Source organism: Lissotriton vulgaris, chromosome 8 (assembly GCF_964263255.1).
Source record: "Lissotriton vulgaris chromosome 8, aLisVul1.2, whole genome shotgun sequence".
NCBI lineage: Eukaryota > Metazoa > Chordata > Amphibia > Caudata > Salamandridae > Lissotriton > Lissotriton vulgaris.
The window spans coordinates 969959891-969984081 of NC_141696.1; the positions used below are offsets into that span (position 1 = coordinate 969959891).

The following is a 24191-nucleotide window of genomic DNA, read 5'->3' on the forward strand; positions in this document are numbered from 1 at the left end:
TCCGGAGCTCCGAGCTCACGCGATCATCTTGCTTGCCCGCGAAGCTCCTCTGGTGGGTCTTCTTCTTGATCTTCTTTCTTCATTTCTTATCGGGATTTGAGGAAGGAAGGTTCAGGGTGCTCTCAAATAAGAAGTTTAGGGGCGTTACAGGTAGGGCAAAGGCAGGGACTAATAGGTCCCGGTCCTGGGGTGGGTACACCCCCTAGCCTGCTCCTCTCCTGTGGGAGGGGGCAGGAGCCTAGCTGTGATTGGGCAGGGCTCCCCATCTTCAAGATGGTCGGAGCCTGGGGTCGTGCTTCACCTCACCTCGCTCACCTGAGGGGTGGGGTTGGAACAGGCTGGCACCCCCCTCTTCTGACGTAGGGTTTCCCGCCAGTCTTCCTGCCAGAGTGGGGGTTAAAACTGGTGGGGGCCAGTTGCTGAGTACAGTAAGTGGCCTGGAAAAGCTCACAAAGGCGGCATGCCTTTAAAGCTTTCCCCTGCCCATCCTAGCGGAGGAGACCTAGCCCCTTGCCCAGGATGTTCATTGCTGCAGGCCCAGGAGAGCGGGAGGCTCTCCACCCAGGGGTCCAGCAATATGTCTGCTGTGTGTCAGCCTGGGCAGACACTCCGACCAGAAGTGGATTGTAGGTTAGGTTTCAGGGGGCATCTCGAAGATGCCCTCTGTGGTGCATTTTACATTAAATCCCACACTGGCATCAGTGTGGGTTTAATGTGCTTAGAAGTTTGATATTAAACTTTTCAGTCTTCAGTGTAGCCATTATGTTGCTATGGAGTTCGTAATGACAACCTCCCAGCACCATATACTCTTAATGGCAGCACTGCACTTACAGTGCCCAGGAATGGCCCTGGGTACTGTAGGGGTACAGGGCTCATGCATCTGTCCCACACCACTGGCATAGGGCACCCACCTAGAGGGGTGACTGATGTATGCCAGGGTAGTGGGTTTGTGGGCATGGCACACAGGGATGTGTGCCATGTCGACTCTCTGTTTGGTTCTAAACTTAGACACTCAGCCTGCAAAGGCAGTGGTGGGTGTCAGGGTAGGGCCCCTAAGGGTGGCACAATAAGTGCTACAGTCCTTAGGGGTCTTCTCTGGTCACCATGCCCTGGGTACCTAGGGTACCATTTACTAGGGGCTGACAGGTGGCCAGAGATGCCAATTGGGTTTTGTTTCAACACAGTTTTAGGGAAGGAACACAGGCCCTGGGTACCTGGTTGGCAGGAGCCCAGGACACACTCAGGCAAAGCACATCAGCAGTTCAGAAAAAAGTGGGGGCATACCAATGCAAGAAAGATGGTACTGTCTCACACCAGCTTCATTACTTACACTAGTGACTTGCTCACCCTTGACTGGTGTCCCACAGCCCCCGCTAGTGACTCAGCATTGCTAGTGAAATGTTTTCAGGATCCAGTCTAGCACCAGAGGAAAGGTTAATTTAAAGAATGTGCAGAATGCAACATATCCATTTAAATAAATATTACCAAAGATGTGTGTCTGTTTCTTTGTGTCATGATTTACACAGTATGCTTGCAATTTGAGTGTGATAAAATGTTAGTCAATGAAGTAATTTTTATTTTCTCCAAAAAAAGCAATTTGGGGAAATTGAAGACTGCCGGATCGACGACTCTTCCCTTCATGCAGTGATTACATTCAAGACAAGAGCTGAAGCTGAAGTAGTAAGTATGCATTTGGGGTTTTAATTTTTTTGTAAAGGCAACTGTTCTCAAAATAAGACAACTGAAATATAGTTTGATTGACAAGTACAGTATAAAGATGACATGAGAATGGATTTCAAGATTATGAACCACCTAAAATTATAGAACAATGTGTCTTGATGGTTTTCTTCTTGAGAGGGCAGTAAATACCTGGATGCTTCACATTTACTGCTTGCCACTTGCAAAAAAGTGCTCTGTGTTTCCTGCTTCTGAAAGCAAGTCAGGCTTAAGAATTTGAGACATCGCATATTAGTCATATTGTACAGTTGAAGCTGTAATTGTCATGTTCCTTTGCATTTACCTACAAGTAAAGCTGAGCCCAGGTTTGGGCCAACTTCAGTTTCATCTGGACTGGATTGTGACTTAGCCTTGCAGCAGCTTCAACAGCATGACTGAATGCCCAATAATCAACCTTGCTTGATCCCTTAATGATCATGTCATCTGATGCCTTTTTTTACCCTGTGGCTTCCAAATCCCTAACTTTCAAAGTGGTCCTAAGATTTCTTCCGCTCTCTTGTCTTACTTAGTCGATTATGTGAATAAATACCTATTTAAGTCGAACCACGTTATTAGCTGAACACAGTGACAACATTATTCTTGCAGAATCTCATATTGGGAAATGGACAAAAATAAAGAGTAAGCCTAAAATGAAAGCACTCTTTTATGCGAGCCCGCAGCTCCATTATTCCATCATGCCCTGAAAGTGACAGTTACTTCAGTTTGCTTTTAAGGAAGCTTAGGATCGTTTTCAATTAAGATCATATCATTGTGACCACCAGGGTAGGATGAAGAGCGTTTTTTTATCCCCAGAGTTTTATATAGCATGAACTTGATCTGAAAGTATTGGGTATCAGAGCGCTTCACACGAGCACCAGTTGCGTTACATGAGGACACATTCATTTATGTTAGGCACAGGGAGATTAAGTAATTTGCCCTGAATCACATGATGTTGCACGTCCTTGCCGAGACTCGAACCCAGTTCCCCAGGTTTGAGGTCGATCACCCTAGCCGTTAGGCCACGTCCTCTCCCTTTTCACTTTGTAAAAGATTCCCATGAACGAGAACTAGAATTAAAAGTAGTAATTTAGAAAGGTGGATCTTTATATAGAGCCTAAAAAATGGTACACTGTGTAAAGAGTCCAGGCAAACCCCAATCAGTTTACAGAAGCACAAGTGACACCTCAAATGCTCTCGTTTGTGGTGGTGTGGGAGAGCAGTTAGGCATATCAGAGGGTAGTGCTAACCATTTATTGCATACACAAAGGCCATAATGAGACGCACACTCAATATAGAAATCCAGCACCAATGTATAAAAATAACACATACTTTTATATGAATTTAGATACCAAGATCATCGCAATCTGGAAGTACTTTTCGAGTTATGCGTTTATGCAGTTTTCAAAAGTTGACTGTAATTTTTGGGTGCAGTAATGTTATCCTATGAGGGGGGGGGGGGGCGGGAAAATGTGCTGCATTCGGGCATTTAACGACTTACAAAACTGTTCTCGGGGACTTAAGGTGAGTATGGGGCAGGGTCTTAGGCTACACCAACAAGTAGTCATTGGAGGCTCTTTGGCTTCCGGGTGTAGAGCTCTGTTATAGTGTTGGGTGTCCCTTTCACCAAACACTATAACATTATGGTCCTTTATAGAAGGGGGCTGGAACCTGCGACTGGGGGACCATTCTGGGGGAACCCACAGTGGCACTCGACTCTTGAGATGCTTGGGCACCATTGGTACACTTCTCCTCTGGCTGTGGGGCTTGGGTGCAGTGGTGTCTTTTGGTGTCTGATTCGTTGCTAGAGTCACTCGCAGCTGGAGTTGGGCCTGCAGACAGAGGCTGCAGACGGCGACTGAATGTCCAGTGTCGCCAAACCCAAGGTTGGGGTCAGCCCTTGTGGGTCTCAGGACCCCCGTGGGCACCGTGGCTTCCTTCGGACTCATGTTGTGGAGTGCGGGTGCAAGGGTGCGTTGATTTCGGCTGGCAGCAGTCATCAACTCACTGTTGGTCTTTGGTTTCTTCAGGAGTGGGCAAACAGGGCAGCTGGGTCATTATCATTGTGGGTCTCACTGTCCCTGTAGTCCCTCGACGTGCTGGCCAGTTTTCCACAGCGTTGGTGTCTGGTCTGGACACAACAACTTAGCTGCTGCAAGGGGTCAGTACCCGAGGTATTGGTGGTGTTCGGCTCCGGTCGGTCCTAGCGTCCCCACGCTTGGAGTGCTGACTGATCTGACCTGTAGGAGCACAGCTACCTCTTACTGGGTGGATGCTGCATAGGTAGTCACCGTAGGTGACTGGTTGGTGTATTGGGCATTGCTTCTTTGGTGTCTGCGACTGCAGGGGTGAAGGTCCTCTACTCCAGTGAAGTTTCTTTGGCGATTGACAAGGCACTAGTGGCCCTCTGGATTTCCTGGAGTCTGCACAGTGGCAGGACAAGTTGGTTGCCCCACAAGGGTCTGATGCAACAGGCAGGCTAGCAGGGTCGGGGCCAAGTCAGTCATGCTCCTCTGCTTTCTATTCCACAGTCTTCTTAGTTCACTTCTTCTGTTTGCCAATTGAAATCTCAAGTCCTGGTATCAGCTCCTCTAAGTACTCAATTTAGGAACGATAACGAGAGTGAGTAGTAGTAGCCAATAGGCTACCTACCACTGGGGTTACTACAGCCCCTAGATGACCACTTCATTTGGAAAGTGGGCATCACCCTCTCCTAAAATTCCTAATGCCACCATACACAAGATGGTGGAATTCCCGACTTTATGTTCAGTTATGGATGTTACCCCTAGAGGTGTTTTAAGCCTGGCAGCGCAACACGCCTCCTACATAGCTAATTTTCCTGCCTGCCCTGGGGCCAGATGGGGCCCTGGCAAACTGTGGCATTTCCCCTATCTGGGGAATCCTTGTGTCACATAACAAAGGATATAGAGGCCTTTGAAGCCTCCTGCCTACATATGCTGATTTACCAGCCTTCCTGGAGTAGTAGGTGATAACACCACTCTCCAAAGCAGGCATTGTTTCTGTCCACTGAGAGCAAGGCTCTCACCTCCTAAGGGGGATGTAGGGGGGGGGGGGGGGGGGGGGCAGAAACTCATCTGTGGTGACAGGCTTCCCTGGACCAGACAGCATACTGGAAGGCTAATAGGGTTCAGGGGGTACCTCTAAGATACCTTCTGGGTGAATGTATGAATAAATCCATAGCTTGAATCAGTGTGGGTTTATTAATACAAGATGTTCTGAAAGATACATCTGCCAGTGGATTCCTCACATTGTAAATATCCCCCTGCGTCAGCAGCATTGAAAAATTATTTTTGTAGCTTCGCGCCGACGTCACAGAGGCACGGCATCGCGCTTGACTCGGCTGACGTCACTGACACCATATTAGGCCCACGCCGGCGTGATAACATCAGTTCCCTTTGTTTTGCGTCGTCAACGCTTACGGTTTTCTGGGATCGTACAGTAGCTTTGTATTAACTTTGTTACTCTGTGATTATTTTCACTGTATCTTCGTCTTCTGTTAAAATGTCTTCGAAGAAGACTGGTTTTAAGGCTTGCGGGGAATGTGGCAAGACTATGTCCATAACTGACCCGCATGATTGCTGCGTCTGGTGTCGAAGTTCCGACCATGACGTCGAGGATTGCCCATCGTGCAAGAAAATGACTCCAAAGGCCCTTTCGGGGAAAATATAAAGCTGCTTTTCCCTAATCCAAATTATGCAACATCAGCTTCTAATAAGGACTGTGAGTTTAGTTACACAGATTAGCTAATAAAGAACTAGCCATGTCATGTAAGATTTGCAGCACCCACAACTAACTCCCCTTAAAGATCAAAATAACACATGAGAAAAGGAGAGAGCAAAATACATATTACCTAGCCTTAATTTGTAAGGGAGCTAGCGGGGAGCTAATCTCCGCCTTCTCCCTCCTGTTTCACAGGAGGAAATCTGCAACAGGTTTGAATTCTGTCAACACTATCAATCCCGGTGTGTAGCAACTGGGCATAAACAAAGTTACAGATCAATGTTGAAAGGGCTGGAAATCCCTGTAGCACATCACATTGCCTCAATTTATAAGCATGAGGGCTGTACAAATATGGCAAAGCTGAACTGTTAATCAAAGCTTGCATATACAATTATAAGCAGCGAGTATATACTTGAGTCATAATATAGAAGTCCGCTTTCTACACTATACCCAAATGCATGCATTTTCCTGAAACCTAAGGCAGATTTAAACTGCTCTGAATGCACAAATTGTGGTTGGAAATGAATGAATTTTTGTGCACAATTTCGACTTTGCTATTTGGGACACTTAAAAATGAATATCCTAAACACTTTTTACATATTAAACATCCTCAGAATGTTTTCTACTAACTGCAGAGATTGGACATGAGATATATCCCATGTAAATCCTTAGAAAAATGACATTTGTACCCCTGCGCCGAGTGAAATTTTATATGCAAATGTCCTCATTATGTGATACTACACCACCTAAATTAAACGTTAATGCTAGGAGGTCATAATATGAGCATTAAGCTTCCTAAATATTAGAAAACGAATTTTAAAAGCACTTATTAATTTATAAATTTGTCTTTTAATAAAACCAATCATTTTTTTGTTTTTTTTCAATGATTCCACCTATAAAAGCAAGCTGCATCGTTTGCCTATCATATTTAGACGCCTCCATTCATAATCCTAAGCACAGAATCCTAACTTGAAACATGACAAGTTTTCGCGCCACCTTTATTATTTTTTAAAAGGACAGTTATTACATAGCATCAGAACCAAGAATGAGCTTATAAAAAAAATAAACTTTAAGAAAAGGAAATCCTGTTAAATATTTTCTCTTTATCCAAAATACTGAACCTCATTTGTGGAACCCCTTTACAGCATTCTAAAATGCTGTTATCACTCGTGTTTAACTGAGGAAGTCTTGACTAAGTAAACATTCCTGTTCTACTTGTGGCCTAAAAAAACAGCAGCTGTTTTGCTCATCGGCAGTAAAAGCTCTCCTCAGTATTGCAACATGAGTATGGTGGCTGTCTTATTTGAAACGGACATTTGAAAATGAGTGTACAATACAGCAAAATCCAATGTATTCAGATGATGTGTTTGCCTATTAATATCTAATACAATATATTTAAGGAAAATTCTTTATAAATATTTATTTTATTATAAAACATTCAAGTTTGTTTTTAGGCGTTTTATTCCTATTAAGGAGGGCGGAAAAGGAAGCTTTTGTTTCCTTTAAGGAACAGAGGCGTACCATACACTACCTAGGAAGCAGAACAGGATTAGCTAATGCAATATTAGAAAAGCAGAAAGCCACAAATCATAATGGTTCCTTTAATGTCCAATCAAGAAACATTTGATCAAGGGCAGCTGCCTGTCCATAAGGGAAAAGGCAGTTATGGCTAACTGCAGGTGACACATATTTTAGTCTCGCATAATTCTTTTATTTTTCTTCAATACCAATTCGACATACACTGCTGAGGTGTTGTCTGTCACGTTCACAGTATGAAAATATCATATCTGTGAAATTTAGTAACTTTGATCAAGTTCCAGTCAACTGTTGCGCAGAGATAGACGTCGTCATGGCCGTCTCCTTACATCACAGGGGAACTTGTACTAGCATTAAAAATAGAATTGTCAATATGACACAAGGACAAAATCATATATAAAATAAGAATACATAGGCCAAGCAATCAGTATACCAAGCACAGAAAGCATAGACAAATTACAATAGCATATATAAATGAGCAGTGACGCACAACACTGAACCTGCAGCTCAAAATCCAACATTCTGGCCTGCTTAATTTGTCAGGCTTAAAATCAATAACTGATTTCTTTGCCTTTCTTACCCCCATCTTGACAGCAGGTCATCTTTATGATAGACAGCTGTCAGATGAACTTACTGTGTCACTTCTGACACACAAGACCAGCAGGAACAATTTATAAAAAGGACAAAAAGTACAAAAATGACATTTTATTTTTGTTTGGCAATCCAACTCACATGTCTTGCCAGTAACGATCCATGAATGATCTGTGGGCAGAAGCAAAAAATACACAACACACAAACAGAGAGACTTCTCATAACAAATAAAAATATCAACTGTAACTGTTAATCTAGTGGCATAACATAATACACATTAACCAACCACAAAATTTTAAAAATGTACTTAACTGTAATCCTCTTGTCAGTCAGCTTGAACACATGTAAGCACATTAAGCCGCCTTAAGTTTAACTTTCTAAAAGTAAAATTGTTTCACTGACACTCCGTTATCCTTGCGCCACCATTTCTACTGTGAAAAATAATTCTTAATTGGAAAATCATTTTCAGCTAGGCATGTAGCCCATAAAATTTCAAGCAAGAGCATCATTTTACTTTTTGTCTAGGATTAATGCACCCTTTTTAAAAAAAAAAAAAATTCAACTACATGAACATTTAATTTTCAAAGGCAGAAACACGAAGGCAACATTTTCTTTACTGAACCTTGTCTTATACAATATATAAACATCGAAAGCTCCTCAAGTTTCGTTTCTCAGCTGCCCTGTCTTATCAGAGAAGCTAAAATTAACCCCTCAGCGCGGCTTGAGTCTGGGCTGCTAGTCCACCTTGTCCAGCACTCCTGGCCCCCTCCTTACAGACCTCAAGGTTAAAATCTGCCTCGCGCTCACTCCTCAGCCCCCCTTGGTCTCCCTACTCTGAAGCTATCAAAGACAAAAAGCCTGGCTAATACTTTCTAAACTGCAATAATTCACCCTATTTTAAAAAATAATTTTTCCTTTTAGGGGCTAAAAAGTTCTCTATTTTCAGATTATTAAAAAACATATACTGTGAATATTTCACAGAACCGAATAACACACATACCAGTTTTTAGAACAAATGCTTGTTGCAGTGGTACACATTTCATCAACCTTAAATGGATGAACATCTCAGTAGGTCCTGCTAGAGTTAGAACCTTCATCCCTGATATTAAACCCAAACCTCTGCACCAAGCACATTGGTTCACAGAGCTATCAAGAGCACAAACCCACATGGGAACAATTTACAAATTCGAAATTGACACAATTTTTCTCAGACTAAACCTTTAATCTGTCCCTATTTACTTTTCATTAGTACTTTTTGTACATTAAGGTTGTCATTAAATCACAGGGGTTGCTTTTTCTGTAGCTACACCCTTTTCAATGTTCCTTTTGCGACGCATTGACGGCGATAAGACCAGATTAAACTTACTCCTTAACAATTCCACTTCTCAAAATTCTTTCACTTATTCACAGTCATCCAATCACACGCTTTTTCCCGGCTCCAGCAACATCCAAAACACAATTTACCACAAAACTACATTCTTATTCACTAATAGCTTACTTCTATTCAAAAGAGCAATCTTACAAACATACAATCTCATATATATATATGGCCATGTTACATACACTTCCACACTTCTATACTGCAGTCATATATTCACCACTCATTCACATACTCCTGTAGTTAACCTTATCACTTACTATTTCGCATACAAATTTAAACAAACAGAGGTAGCTAACGTTTCTTTTTCCTACTTCAAATGCAGAGTGACATGTCTTCAGAACGAACAGAGCCCGTCGACTCCTGTTCGGGGAACCGATTCAACAGAATTCCAGACCAAAATTTAACAACAAAAGTAACAGTCGCTAGACTGTTCTGAGATCACCTGGTAGGCGAACCACGAAGCCTCTTACAGGCCATCCCATGGTCCTGTTCTTGTTGGGCCGGGCGTCTGGGCGCGCAGCTCCGGAACCCTAGCTTACCCAGTTGCTCCCAGGACTTTCCCGAAGAGGATTCGGCCGAGTGAGTAACTCAGTACACCGCTAAGGCACCAGGTGTTGTCTCAAGTTTTCACCAAAGTAGTCTGTGAGGCATCTACCCGCGCAGCCACTTCGCCGCAACGTCAGACCCTCAGATTCCCTTTGTGGCCCGGCTTCCCCGGCCACCTTCAGAATGCAGTTAACCGCTACCGAGGAGACACTTCCAAGTGTTTCTCATCCAATACAATCAGAAATTCACTCACCTGGTGCACTCAGGTCGATTGCATATTCTTCACTGCCAGCTCCTGACAAAATGCTCTGAAGACCAACACGGTCAGCTCCTGGGTTACACCTTATAGGATTCCGGCGAGGGGTCAATAACAGCTGGGGAGACCTCTGGGCGCAAGAGTGGAATCTCACCAAAAAAACTGGCTCTGCAATTAGGATCCTTATTTTCATTTCCACCCCTTTGACCAGAACTCCCCCCTATCCCTCTTCTCCCACTTATGGGAGGGGGTGACCCTAAACGCGGAATCCCGAACGAGCCCCCAAATGAAGGAACCAAAATATTACATTACCATGGAGCTATGGAGCTATACTTACCAATAGCCCCTCCCCAATTACCAATTATCAATAATCAGTCAGTTGGCAGTGAAGAAGGGTCAATCATTTAATATACAAAGGACTCTGGCCAGAGGAGCCTCTCACATCCTCACCCCTCGAGGTGCGCGGATAAGGCTGCTGGCTTACAGTCAAAACCAGACAGATATCTTTCAGTGAACACATGAAATCTCCACACATGGAAAGTTACAAGTTGGCTCAGAGTGAAGGAAGGCCCATACATGGCACACATGATTAGTTCAAAGCTTAGCTATTCATTACCGGGGAGGTCAGGAAGGTGCCTCCCTTTCTATCTCGGGCATGGGAGTACAGGAACAGTGTCTGCAAGAATGTGTTTATCGCAGTCCAAAGCCAGATGGCCTTGGGTTCTCAAGTCAAAGGAAAGACTGTATACTTTCAGCTGCTTTTAGTAACTAAAAGGAAGGGGGAGTGGAGCTGCAAAGCAAATGTCTGCATCAGAAGTCTTGCACATTACAAAATAGCAATATGCAGTTGCAGCACATGAACAATAAGCTGCAACTGCATATTGGTTTAGACACATTAAGCCAATATTAATATATATATATCTAGCATAAGTATATCATGCTAACAAATATATTGTATACCAGGGGTCTTCAATCTGTGGGGCGCGACCCACGGGGGGGCGTGGAGTCGTGGGAAGGGGGTCGCGCCTTCCTGCCGCACTTCAGCTTGGAACTGCCTGACTCTGGAATCCAAAACGTTTACCCTTCGTTTTGGATTCCAAGCATTGCATCACAAGGAGCTCTCTGATGGGCGGACAGACGACTGTCCTCCAATCAGAGAAACTGCCCGACGCACACCAGAAAATGCCGGGAACTGGGGACATAAATATGCTGCAATACCAACGAAGGGAGGTAGAGTAAATAGATAGGATTCCTACTCCACAGACACTGATAAATAAACAAGGAGAATCCTACTTCCAGTGTGCACCACAAGGATGGGGAAACACTCAGTGTTGTGTAAAATACCCCTCACACACCAACAGGCCCCTTGGTGTCATGCTTCATCATCGGGGTCTTCGCATCCCGCTAAGGGGATGCGGCACGCTGCGACCTGCGACTACGCGGGAGCGTTGACTAGAATAGACTATGTGTGGTGTGTGTTGAGTGCAAGTGAGGGGATTAATGTGAGTGAAGGGTGTAGTGAAAAGTTAAAAAGTACCTGGCTAGTGGGTGGTGTGAAAAAACGTTATTCCTTACCCCTAGCTGGTGCTATTAAAAAGATGTGCAAAAAGGCGAGGTTAGTTGTCTTAATTAGGGACAAAACCTCTGGTGTGCGTCAACATGTTTCGGAACTGGTGTTCCTTCTTCAGGACGGGGCACAACTTCCCACCCCTACTCACGTATTTCTATAAAAAGTGTTATCTTAATTCTCTTTTTACTAAAAAGTGATAACAATCTCACGAAGGCTAACAATGTGCCTACAGCGGTATTTTAGGTTCATGCAAATGCATGCCCTGAAAAAAGAAGAGAAAACTCCATTTAGTTTGGTTACCATATAGGATTGGCTCAGACAGGTGCAGTCACCTGGAGCCCCAAACAGTTAAATTAACCTGTAAAAAAGAGGGACACACATAACACACAACATATAGGACACACTTAAGGTTTTTTCAAAAATTGTTCTATTTGGACATACTCATAGTCACTGTTGTATATTGCATCATGAGCATATCCAGAACATCAAGGTAGGTAGGTGGATCCACAATCTGTGAGGGTAAAGAAGTGGTTTCAGTGTTGTTACTCCTTTTACTCACTGTTTGACTCCACGATGTCTGGGAGTTGTTTTTGTGTATAAAATACTCACGAAATCCGCCTAAATTGGCCTCCTTCTACCACCTTGTGCTGCTCCGCTGTGAATGCGTGAGCGAGCGACATTGTGGTATATATTGGGGATTTTGGTGTTATCTCATTCGTTAATTAGCGGAAGTCGGAAGACGGCCATATAAGGGATATCCGTATCCCCGCCTATCGTCTACATGTTAGCCGTCTCGATGTAACATACATCCTTTTCATACGTTAATTACCGGGTTTTTGGCAGACCAAATAAGGAGTATCCGCTGCCCTGCCTATGGAAGCCCGCATATGAGTTCTCACTGCACACGGGTCCTTCTGGGCATGCCCGGTAGTTTAGCATGTACGCAGAGCTCGCGCATGCGCATTTCGTAATCGCTGCGCCTTGGTTTGCTAGTTACCGGCGCATGCGCGGACGCATGAATTGGCTCTCTGTGTGGCACTGATTTCGTACGATGTATGCCACCTTGGGCCAGTGGACACACTATTGCTTTCCAGGATATTGTTTCTTTTATTTTTGGGGCATTTCCATAGGACGATCCATAATTCAGTTTGTCACATGGGCACAAGACATGAATAGAAAATGTGATTAACACTCTCCTAATTCATTTGTATGCATGTTTTTTAGGGGGCGTACCATAGTTTTTTGTATCATTCTTTGTGGGAAAGACACATCAGTTTGGTTGACGACTTAATAGCCTTTCTTTTTCTGAAATTAAGAAATGAAAAAATTCTTAATGTTTCCATTATAGTCGCGGATAAGGCTGCTGGCTTACATTCAAAACCAGACAGATATACTTTCAGTGAACACATGAAATCTCCACACATGGAAAGTTACAAGTTGGCTCAGAGTGAAGGAAGGCCCATACATGGCACACATGATTAGTTCAAAGCTTAGCTATTCATTACTGGGGAGGTCAGGAAGGTGCCTCCCTTTCTATCTCGGGCATGGGAGTACAGGAACAGTGTCTGCAAGAATGTGTTTATCGCAGCCCAAAGCCAGATGGCCTTGGGTTCTCAAGTCAAAGGAAAGACTGTATACTTTCAGCTGCTTTTAGTAACTAAAAGGAAAGGGGGAGTGGAGCTGCAAAGCAAATGTCTGCATCAGAAGTCTTGCACGTTACAAAATAGCAATATGCAGTTGCAGCACATGAACAATAAGCTGCAACTGCATATTGGTTTAGACACATTAAGCCAATATTAATATATATATATCTAGCATAAGTATATCATGCTAACAAATATATTGTATACCAGGGGTCTTCAATCTGTGGGGCGCGACCCACGGGGGGGCGTGGAGTCGTGGCAAGGGGGTTGCGCCTTCTTTCCGCACTTCAGCTTGGAACTGCCTGACTCTGGAATCCAAAACGTTTACCCTTCGTTTTGGATTCCAAGCATTGCATCACAAGGAGCTCTCTGATTGGCGGACAGACGACTGTCCTCCAATCAGAGAAACTGCACGACGCACACCAGAAAATGCCGGGAACTGGGGACATAAATATGCACCTGTGGAGTGTAAAAGGCTCTGCAGTGCTTCAGTGTTCTAGCTGCCGGTGTCCTTCTCGCTTCTACATTGGGCTGCCTCTGAAATCCGATCTCCCGGCAGTTTCCTGTTTTCCAAGGCAACCAAAGCTTCACAAAACTTGCAAGTAAAGCTACCTCTTTCCGTGCCTTCCAAGCTGGCTTTTAACCCCTCAGATACACACACACACACACACACGAAGGATGGGAATTTCCTTTTTGATTCCAAAAGTGCAAATGTACAATTACATCATGATACTGTGGTGGAGGCATTTTTTGAAGGCACGCATAGCTGAAGCTATGGGATTTCTAGCAAGCTGCTGCACACACATCATTTGTGGGAATAGCAACCTGAAGAGCGATCTACTCAGGCTTTTGGCAATTTAGTGCATAGTTTTATGGCACTTGAATTACCTGGTGATAATTTAAGAAAAGGTGTCCTTATGTTTGACATAGTGAGGAAAGCATAGTTTTGCGCATCACACAGAGACTGCACTTTCTTGAGATAGTGAACTGGGTATTCACACAGTGTCATGCTGTAAAGTATGGTGGCACCACCAACTTTTTACGGTTTGCAATTATTTGGAATGAATGAAGGGGTTGTTTTGATGTGTATGTAATAGTTAATGTAGTTACGTTTACAAAAAAAGAGAAAGTAAGCAATTTAAAAAATTGCCTTCTTACTGATAGAGAAAAAATGAGGAACGTTATCACCTTTAGTTAGCTGTATATCAAAAATATTTAAATTATTGCAAAAGAAAAATGCGTTGTAGAGCGGCACAAGATTATAAACAGAAGATAAATTGTGGGGGAACCAGTTGATAGCCATATAGCAACATTGAGATCGTTTAAAGATGTAATTCCTTACTGACAAGATATTAAGAAACGTGTTAGTTCAGTAAACATATAACAAAAAGGTGCAGGAAAAATAATTACTCATATTTCACAATAAAGTTGACATTAGACATAGTGGTGGAGATAGATTGCACTCAGATGGTAGAAACCTCACAGAGAATTAAGGGATTGGCAATGGTTGAAGGGGGTCAAATTAATTCCCAAGAGAGTCAAGTTAAGTGTAAAAAAAACGCAATGACGCAACTATGTAAATGGAAGAATTAAAGACTATGGGGCAGATTTACAAGCCCCATGGGCCACTTTTGCGTCACTTTTCCCATGTTAAAAGTGATGCAAAAGTGGCGCAAGAGGCTTGTAAATATGCCCCTAAGTGCCCAATGTAGGTCATAGTGAAATACCGAATTCTAACTACTGAATTTTACCGATTTGGTATTTAGAAATCGGTATTTCAGATGTAGGTAAGAATTCGGTAAAAAATACTGAATCCTTAATATTCGTTATTACCGAATCGGTAATTGAGATTCGGTAATAACGAATAACTACCCATTCATTCCTATGGGCTTGGATGCCCACAGGAATGAATGTGAAGACATTCGGTATTACCGATTCGGTATTACCGATTTGGTAATACCGGGAGGTATATCAAGGGTGCCAGGGTGTCCAAAGAACACCCTGTTGCACCCCTGAAATGTGCATGTGTGCACATGCGGCACACATGGCACTTCAAAAAAAGCAAAAAAGTGCATTTTTAAAGGAATTTGGTAATTACCACCAACTTGTAGTTGGTGGTAATTACCGATTCCTTAAGACCCAAAAGCACTCTTTTGTGTGCTTTCTACAATGCATTTAAGGAATCGGTATTACCGATTCCTTAAATGCAAGGCCAATAAGGAATCGAGATTAAGGAATCGGTATTTATCGATTCCTTATTACCTATTCCTTCCCTACATCAGGAATGGCTAAATACCGGTCAGTAATGGTGAAATTTACCGAATTTCACAGTTACCGACCGGTATTTGGGCCACCCACATCGGGCCCTCAGTACCATTCTAGACATGAGGTGGAGCACAACCTAAGGATGGCAGTAGCAAAAATACATCCACAAATTGACCATTTCTGCGGAGAAAAACAGGCACACCCGTCACATTAGTTCTGAAATGCATTATCAAGTTTTGAGAAATTATGTTTTGTTTAGGAAAAAGAAAGTACTGTTGTGCATTTTTGGGAAATTCTTTTGGGAGACTTTTTGTTTGAACTGTGTAGTAAGCCTGTGACTCCAAACTATAGTCACCCACAAACCTTTAATGTGCTAAACGGTTTAATAATATTTCCCCACCGTAAAAATTGATTTGCCGTGGGTACTGGGGGCGTTTGTGGTAGTCGGTGATGAGGAATACCAGGTTCTAGAAATTTTTATCAGGAGGGGGTCCTTACGCCTAGAAATTTTTATCAGAAGGGTCTCGGCATCCAAAAGTTTGAAGACCTCTGTTGTATACATTACGCCAATGCCACCTATATCGAATTTTATATCCCATCAGACGGCCCTTTTGGTGTGATGTAGCCAATATTCAAACACAAATTAATCAGAGAACACTCCCTCATCTATAAGTGCCACTGAAACTAAGAACCTGACATTCCATTGTCTGCTGAGGGTGAGTTCACCACTACCTTGCACTAAACCAACATTCATTTAATTAATCAGGTCTCCGAAAGCCAAAGAGATGGCATGAGGAAAATTCAAATTGAGGTCTAAAGCCTAAGTCAGTTATACTATTGGATTACCTATATGAAATGATACGTTCTGCATGATTATATACAGATATTCAGATACATTTTCTAATAATGACATTTTCACATTATATATGTCTGATTGATTCAACTGAATAGACATGTTATTACACAAAATCACTGCCTTGCTCAAGGGAACCAGTCTGCTCAAGGGAAAGAACTAGTGTACTCAGTGAGGTTAAACCATTGGAACCCTACACGTCATTTTCTTATCTGGCAAGAAAAGTTCATGCTTCCCTCATTACATTTGGGCAGGCATTTAGATGCAAGATACCTTTTTTCTGTCCTCTCAGGATCTATCTCTAATGCAATACACTGTACTTCAGGACATCTTCATAACCCAATTTGTTTCACTTAGAGTGTGATAAATATTTATATTACCATAATTTGGCCCTTCTACCTATACACCTATAACAAGAATAGGGACAAAACAAAATCATCCGTTACTAGTCAGAGTGGGAGGCGATCCTACAGTTAATAGATACTATCATTACTCCATCTATGTCAGTCTTTGTGTGGGATCAGACGGGTCATAGACAAGTGAGACAGTGGCATTCCTTATTAATACTCTTAGATAAAATGAGGATACTCTTGATCATAATATGGACTAGATACTGCTTCCACCAAACAGAATACTACTCTAAACAGTGCCAGCAAAACAATGAGAATCAGTCTCCTAACACCCATTCAATGTAATTTCACGGGAATTGCTTGTGCAACCACAACTATGCCCAGAGTCCGTTCAAAGCCTCTCTGGTAGGCTTCTATCGTTCATCAAATCTGCTTCCATAGTCGCATGCATAGGGCCTCTTGATTCATGCCTTCCATGAAAGTATTCTTCTTAGTATCTGTTGGAGTGCCCTCCTGGCAAACACTCACAGCTCACTCGAAAGTCTCAATGTCTCTAGGCAGTGCACCACTATTTTTTCTCTGCGGCAGGGAGTACAGGAACAGTGTCTGCAAGAATGTGTTTATCGCAGCCCAAAGCCAGATGGCCTTGGGTTCTCAAGTCAAAGGAAAGGCTGTATACTTTCAGCTGCTTTTAGTAACTTAAAGGGAGGGGGAAGTGGAGCTGTAAAGCAAATGTCTGCATCAGAAGTCTTGCACATTACAAAATAGCATAATGCAGTTGCAGCACATGAACAATAAGCTGTAACTGCTTATTGGTTTAGACACATTAAGTCAATATTAATATATATATATAACTACCATAAGTATATCATGCTAACTAATATATTGGATACATTACGCCAATGCCACCTATATCGAATTTTGTATCCCATTACTTTAGTCAGCATTTTCAGGGACCGTTAGGCATTAATAATTAGGCGACGGTTTGTGTTAGCACGTAGTGGGGAAGAGAGAGGAATGTAGTTGTCTTTTAGTAATAATAATGCTTGTGGGCTGTATCATAGAAGTGATTTAATGCAACATATTTTATGTTCCTAACTGAATGTTGCTGCTGACCGTGCTCCTTGGCTGCATCCGTCATACTTATTGTTCGGCATTTTTGTCTTAGCAGTGTGACGCGTCTGTTTTGGCATCTTATATTTTTATCTGGCAGTTGCTTTCAAATTCTTTCCTCTGTCTGAAATGTAGACATGCATAGAAGTGTTAATATGTCTGCATCCTATCTAGGCTGGCAAATTTTTGTTGATTATGTTATGGTCGTTGCCACAAAAATGCATACGTTTATAGTAAAAGATGCCCTGTTTCGGTTGTTCTAGTTAGAAGGGCAAGTTATCTATATATGTAACTCCAGATAACTCATTTATTGCTATATTTATCTGTGTTGGGACTTCAACTCTAAGTGATGTTTTATTTCAGAAACTTGATTAAATCTGCGATCAGATACTATAAAAACCTAAATTCTTTACCATTATTTGGAGTGTTTTCTCGGCAGAACAATCAAGCCTGATGTCACATGGATTTTGAGCAACAACCATCCTCAATCGGGGGTTGCTCCAGGGGAGATGCAGAGGAGGGGCCATCAACCCAGCAGTGCTCATCATTACCGAACAAGAGCTGTAGATCAAATAGAATTGTCTGGTTCTTGAGTTCTTCAGCTGAGAACAGCGGGATTTGAGGATATACAGAGGGAAAAACTCTTTGATCAACTGATCAAAAAAGCATTTCCCTTCGTGCCTAGTTGATCTAGACTAGACCCGAATTTTAGGCATTTGTTCCCCTGCGGTAGCGAGCACATCTATCTGTTTGAATCAGATAAGAGGTTGATCAGAACTTTTAGCCTCACATGTTGTCTTCCTCAAATTATCTGCAGCTTTCTTGTGCATTGACTTAATATATTCCGCATGATGGACTGCTGTTGGGGATTCCTGACCTCCAACCATCTCTAGAGGTTCTGATCATCCAGGTAAACCAGTATTGAGTATTGTTTGTCTGTTTGCTCAGGTAATACACTGTAGTTTGTCTGTTTGTGTCAGATTAGTCTGTCTTGATGGCTGTAAAAATGACAAAACATATAGATGAACAGCAGGAGATTCCAACACATTTATGTGATAGTGACCTTTTTTCAGTTAATGACCTTATGTTTTAAGTTTTGAATCTGTTATTGTTTGAACTTGGAAATCATTATGAAAGTGCACCACTTAGAGAAGATGTTTCAGATAACACCACAAAGGGAAAGGAAGTCAACCCACAAAAGACTTAAATCTTTTGGGTCCAGAATTGTCTCCCCGGTAACAGATGTATTAAACTTTTGTAGGAGTTGCTTTGCTCATGTTTATGTACATATTTACAAAAAGGGGTGGTGAGGGACAGAGTCTCTGAATTAAGCAGAAAGCTCTCACCCAGTCAAAAGATCAGGGCTAGATCCAACACCGTTTTTTAGCTCACTGCACCATCCCAGTTTCAGAACCTGGCTGTATGCAAATTAGTCTGTTCCTGTCCCAGTGCATGATGGGAACAGGACAAACCAAACTACAAAAGCCAATTCTTACACTGGGAAGGAAACAAGCTCCCGGGGACTGGTTTCTGGCATTACAGCCGTCTTCGGCCCGGTTTGCTTAAATCCTGATGGTGCAATGAGCAAGGGTCTCACATCTGAGAATACCCTTCCACGCTTAGGGTGGACAAAAATATTTACAAAAAGGGGTGGTGAGGGACAGAGTCTCTGAATTAAGCAGAAAGCTCTCACCCAGTCAAAAGATCAGGGCTAGATCCAACACCGTTTTTTAGCTCACTGCACCATCACAGTTTCAGAACCTGGCTGTATGCAAATTAGTCTGTTCCTGTCCCAGTGCATGATGGGAACAGGACAAACCAAACTACAAAAGCCAATTCTTACACTGGGAAGGAAACAAGCTCCCGGGGTCCGGTTTCTGGCATTACAGCCGTCTTCGGCCCGGTTTACTTGAATCCTGATGGTGCAATGAGCAAGGGTCTCACATCTGAGAATACCCTTCCACGCTTAGGGTGGACAAAAATATTTACAAAAAGGGGTGGTGAGGGACAGAGTCTCTGAATTAAGCAGAAAGCTCTCACCCAGTCAAAAGATCAGGGCTAGATCCAACACCGTTTTTTAGCTCACTGCACCATCCCAGTTTCAGAACCTGGCTGTATGCAAATTAGTCTGTTCCTGTCCCAGTGCATGATGGGAACAGGACAAACCAAACTACAAAAGCCAATTCTTACACTGGGAAGGAAACAAGCTCCCGGGGACCGGTTTCTGGCATTACAGCCGTCTTCGGCCCGGTTTGCTTGAATCCTGATGGTGCAATGAGCAAGGGTCTCACATCTGAGAATACCCTTCCACGCTTAGGGTGGACAAAAATATTTACAAAAAGGGGTGGTGAGGGACAGAGTCTCTGAATTAAGCAGAAAGCTCTCACCCAGTCAAAAGATCAGGGCTAGATCCAACACCGTTTTTTAGCTCACTGCACCATCCCAGTTTCAGAACCTGGCTGTATGCAAATTAGTCTGTTCCTGTCCCAGTGCATGATGGGAACAGGACAAACCAAACTACAAAAGCCAATTCTTACACTGGGAAGGAAACAAGCTCCCGGGGACCGGTTTCTGGCATTACAGCCGTCTTCGGCCCGGTTTGCTTGAATCCTGATGGTGCAATGAGCAAGGGTCTCACATCTGAGAATACCCTTCCACGCTTAGGGTGGACAAAAATATTTACAAAAAGGGGTGGTGAGGGACAGAGTCTCTGAATTAAGCAGAAAGCTCTCACCCAGTCAAAAGATCAGGGCTAGATCCAACACCGTTTTTTAGCTCACTGCACCATCCCAGTTTCAGAACCTGGCTGTATGCAAATTAGTCTGTTCCTGTCCCAGTGCATGATGGGAACAGGACAAACCAAACTACAAAAGCCAATTCTTACACTTGGAAGGAAACAAGCTCCCGGGGACCGGTTTCTGGCATTACAGCCGTCTTCGGCCCGGTTTGCTTGAATCCTGATGGTGCAATGACCAAGGGCCTCACATCTGAGAATACCCTTCCACGCTTAGGGTGGACAAAAATATTTACAAAAAGGGGTAGTGAGGGACAGAGTCTCTGAATTAAGCAGAAAGCTCTCACCCAGTCAAAAGATCAGGGCTAGATCCAACACCGTTTTTTAGCTCACTGCACCATCCCAGTTTCAGAACCTGGCTGTATGCAAATTAGTTTGTTCCTGTCCCAGTGCATGATGGGAACAGGACAAACCAAACTACAAAAGCCAATTCTTACACTGGGAAGGAAACAAGCTCCCGGGGACCCGTTTCTGGCATTACAGCCGTCTTCGGCCCGGTTTGCTTGAATCCTGATGGTGCAATGAGCAAGGGTCTCACATCTGAGAATACCCTTCCACGCTTAGGGTGGACAAAAATATTTACAAAAAGGGGTGGTGAGGGACAGAGTCTCTGAATTAAGCAGAAAGCTCTCACCCAGTCAAAAGATCAGGGCTAGATCCAACACCGTTTTTTAGCTCACTGCACCATCCCAGTTTCAGAACCTGGCTGTATGCAAATTAGTCTGTTCCTGTCCCAGTGCATGATGGGAACAGGACAAACCAAACTACAAAAGCCAATTCTTACACTGGGAAGGAAACAAGCTCCCGGGGACCCGTTTCTGGCATTACAGCCGTCTTCGGCCCGGTTTGCTTGAATCCTGATGGTGCAATGAGCAAGGGTCTCACATCTGAGAATACCCTTCCACGCTTAGGGTGGACAAAAATATTTACAAAAAGGGGTGGTGAGGGACAGAGTCTCTGAATTAAGCAGAAAGCTCTCACCCAGTCAAAAGATCAGGGCTAGATCCAACACCGTTTTTTAGCTCACTGCACCATCCCAGTTTCAGAACCTGGCTGTATGCAAATTAGTCTGTTCCTGTCCCAGTGCATGATGGGAACAGGACAAACCAAACTACAAAAGCCAATTCTTACACTGGGAAGGAAACAAGCTCCCGGGGACCGATTTCTGGCATTACAGCCGTCTTCGGCCCGGTTTGCTTGAATCCTGATGGTGCAATGAGCAAGGGCCTCACATCTGAGAATACCCTTCCACGCTTAGGGTGGACAAAAATATTTACAAAAAGGGGTAGTGAGGGACAGAGTCTCTGAATTAAGCAGAAAGCTCTCACCCAGTCAAAAGATCAGGGCTAGATCCAACACCGTTTTTTAGCTCACTGCACCATCCCAGTTTCAGAACCTGGCTGTATGCAAATTAGTCTGTTCCTGTCCCAGTGCATGATGGGAACAGGACAAACCAAACTACAAAAGCCAATTCTTACACTGGGAAGGAAACAAGCTCCCGGGGACCGGTTTCTGGCATTACAGCCGTCTTCGGCCCGGTTTGCTTGAATCCTGATGGTGCAATGAGCAAGGGTCTCACATCTGAGAATACCCTTCCACGCTTAGGGTGGACAAAAATATTTACAAAAAGGGGTGGTGAGGGACAGAGTCTCTGAATTAAGCAGAAAGCTCTCACCCAGTCAAAAGATCAGGGCTAGATCCAACACCGTTTTTTAGCTCACTGCACCATCCCAGTTTCAGAACCTGGCTGTATGCAAATTAGTCTGTTCCTGTCCCAGTGCATGATGGGAACAGGACAAACCAAACTACAAAAGCCAATTCTTACACTGGGAAGGAAACAAGCTCCCGGGGACCGGTTTCTGGCATTACAGCCGTCTTCGGCCCGGTTTGCTTGAATCCTGATGGTGCAATGAGCAAGGGTCTCACATCTGAGAATACCCTTCCACGCTTAGGGTGGACAAAAATATTTACAAAAAGGGGTGGTGAGGGACAGAGTCTCTGAATTAAGCAGAAAGCTCTCACCCAGTCAAAAGATCAGGGCTAGATCCAACACCGTTTTTTAGCTCACTGCACCATCCCAGTTTCAGAACCTGGCTGTATGCAAATTAGTCTGTTCCTGTCCCAGTGCATGATGGGGACAGGACAAACCAAACTACAAAAGCCAATTCTTACACTGGGAAGGAAACAAGCTCCCGGGGACCCGTTTCTGGCATTACAGCCGTCTTCGGCCCGGTTTGCTTGAATCCTGATGGTGCAATGAGCAAGGGTCTCACATCTGAGAATACCCTTCCACGCTTAGGGTGGACAAAAATATTTACAAAAAGGGGTGGTGAGGGACAGAGTCTCTGAATTAAGCAGAAAGCTCTCACCCAGTCAAAAGATCAGGGCTAGATCCAACACCGTTTTTTAGCTCACTGCACCATCCCAGTTTCAGAACCTGGCTGTATGCAAATTAGTCTGTTCCTGTCCCAGTGCATGATGGGAACAGGACAAACCAAACTACAAAAGCCAATTCTTACACTGGGAAGGAAACAAGCTCCCGGGGACCGGTTTCTGGCATTACAGCCGTCTTCGGCCCGGTTTGCTTGAATCCTGATGGTGCAATGAGCAAGGGTCTCACATCTGAGAATACCCTTCCACGCTTAGGGTGGACAAAAATATTTACAAAAAGGGGTGGTGAGGGACAGAGTCTCTGAATTAAGCAGAAAGCTCTCACCCAGTCAAAAGATCAGGGCTAGATCCAACACCGTTTTTTAGCTCACTGCACCATCCCAGTTTCAGAACCTGGCTGTATGCAAATTAGTCTGTTCCTGTCCCAGTGCATGATGGGAACAGGACAAACCAAACTACAAAAGCCAATTCTTACACTGGGAAGGAAACAAGCTCCCGGGGACCGGTTTCTGGCATTACAGCCGTCTTCGGCCCGGTTTGCTTGAATCCTGATGGTGCAATGAGCAAGGGTCTCACATCTGAGAATACCCTTCCACGCTTAGGGTGGACAAAAATATTTACAAAAAGGGGTGGTGAGGGACAGAGTCTCTGAATTAAGCAGAAAGCTCTCACCCAGTCAAAAGATCAGGGCTAGATCCAACACCGTTTTTTAGCTCACTGCACCATCCCAGTTTCAGAACCTGGCTGTATGCAAATTAGTCTGTTCCTGTCCCAGTGCATGATGGGAACAGGACAAACCAAACTACAAAAGCCAATTCTTACACTGGGAAGGAAACAAGCTCCCGGGGACCGGTTTCTGGCATTACAGCCGTCTTCGGCCCGGTTTGCTTGAATCCTGATGGTGCAATGAGCAAGGGTCTCACATCTGAGAATACCCTTCCACGCTTAGGGTGGACAAAAATATTTACAAAAAGGGGTGGTGAGGGACAGAGTCTCTGAATTAAGCAGAAAGCTCTCACCCAGTCAAAAGATCAGGGCTAGATCCAACACCGTTTTTTAGCTCACTGCACCATCCCAGTTTCAGAACCTGGCTGTATGCAAATTAGTCTGTTCCTGTCCCAGTGCATGATGGGAACAGGACAAACCAAACTACAAAAGCCAATTCTTACACTGGGAAGGAAACAAGCTCCCGGGGACCGGTTTCTGGCATTACAGCCGTCTTCGGCCCGGTTTGCTTGAATCCTGATGGTGCAATGAGCAAGGGTCTCACATCTGAGAATACCCTTCCACGCTTAGGGTGGACAAAAATATTTACAACAAGCATTAGAAATGCAATAGGTCTCGCAGCATTAGAGTTAGTGCTTTTAGAATTGTTTATAGGTTTTTTGTTGTAAATCTTTTGCATTTTATTTTTTTGTAGGCAATGCAAAAGAATTACAAATCAAAAA

General features: G+C 43.7%; 1 protein-coding gene across 2 annotated transcripts in view; it reads left to right on the plus strand.

Annotated features, from left to right (window-relative positions):
• Positions 1–24191, plus strand: part of LOC147698192 (RNA-binding protein 26-like) — a 1163085-nt gene that overhangs the window by 1078741 nt on the left and 60153 nt on the right. For both annotated transcript variants that reach the window (XM_086934819.1, XM_086934820.1), the window contains one exon: positions 1594–1680. In XM_086934819.1, coding sequence (XP_086790945.1) covers positions 1594–1680 — 87 coding nt within the window. The remainder of the gene's footprint in view (positions 1–1593; positions 1681–24191) is intronic.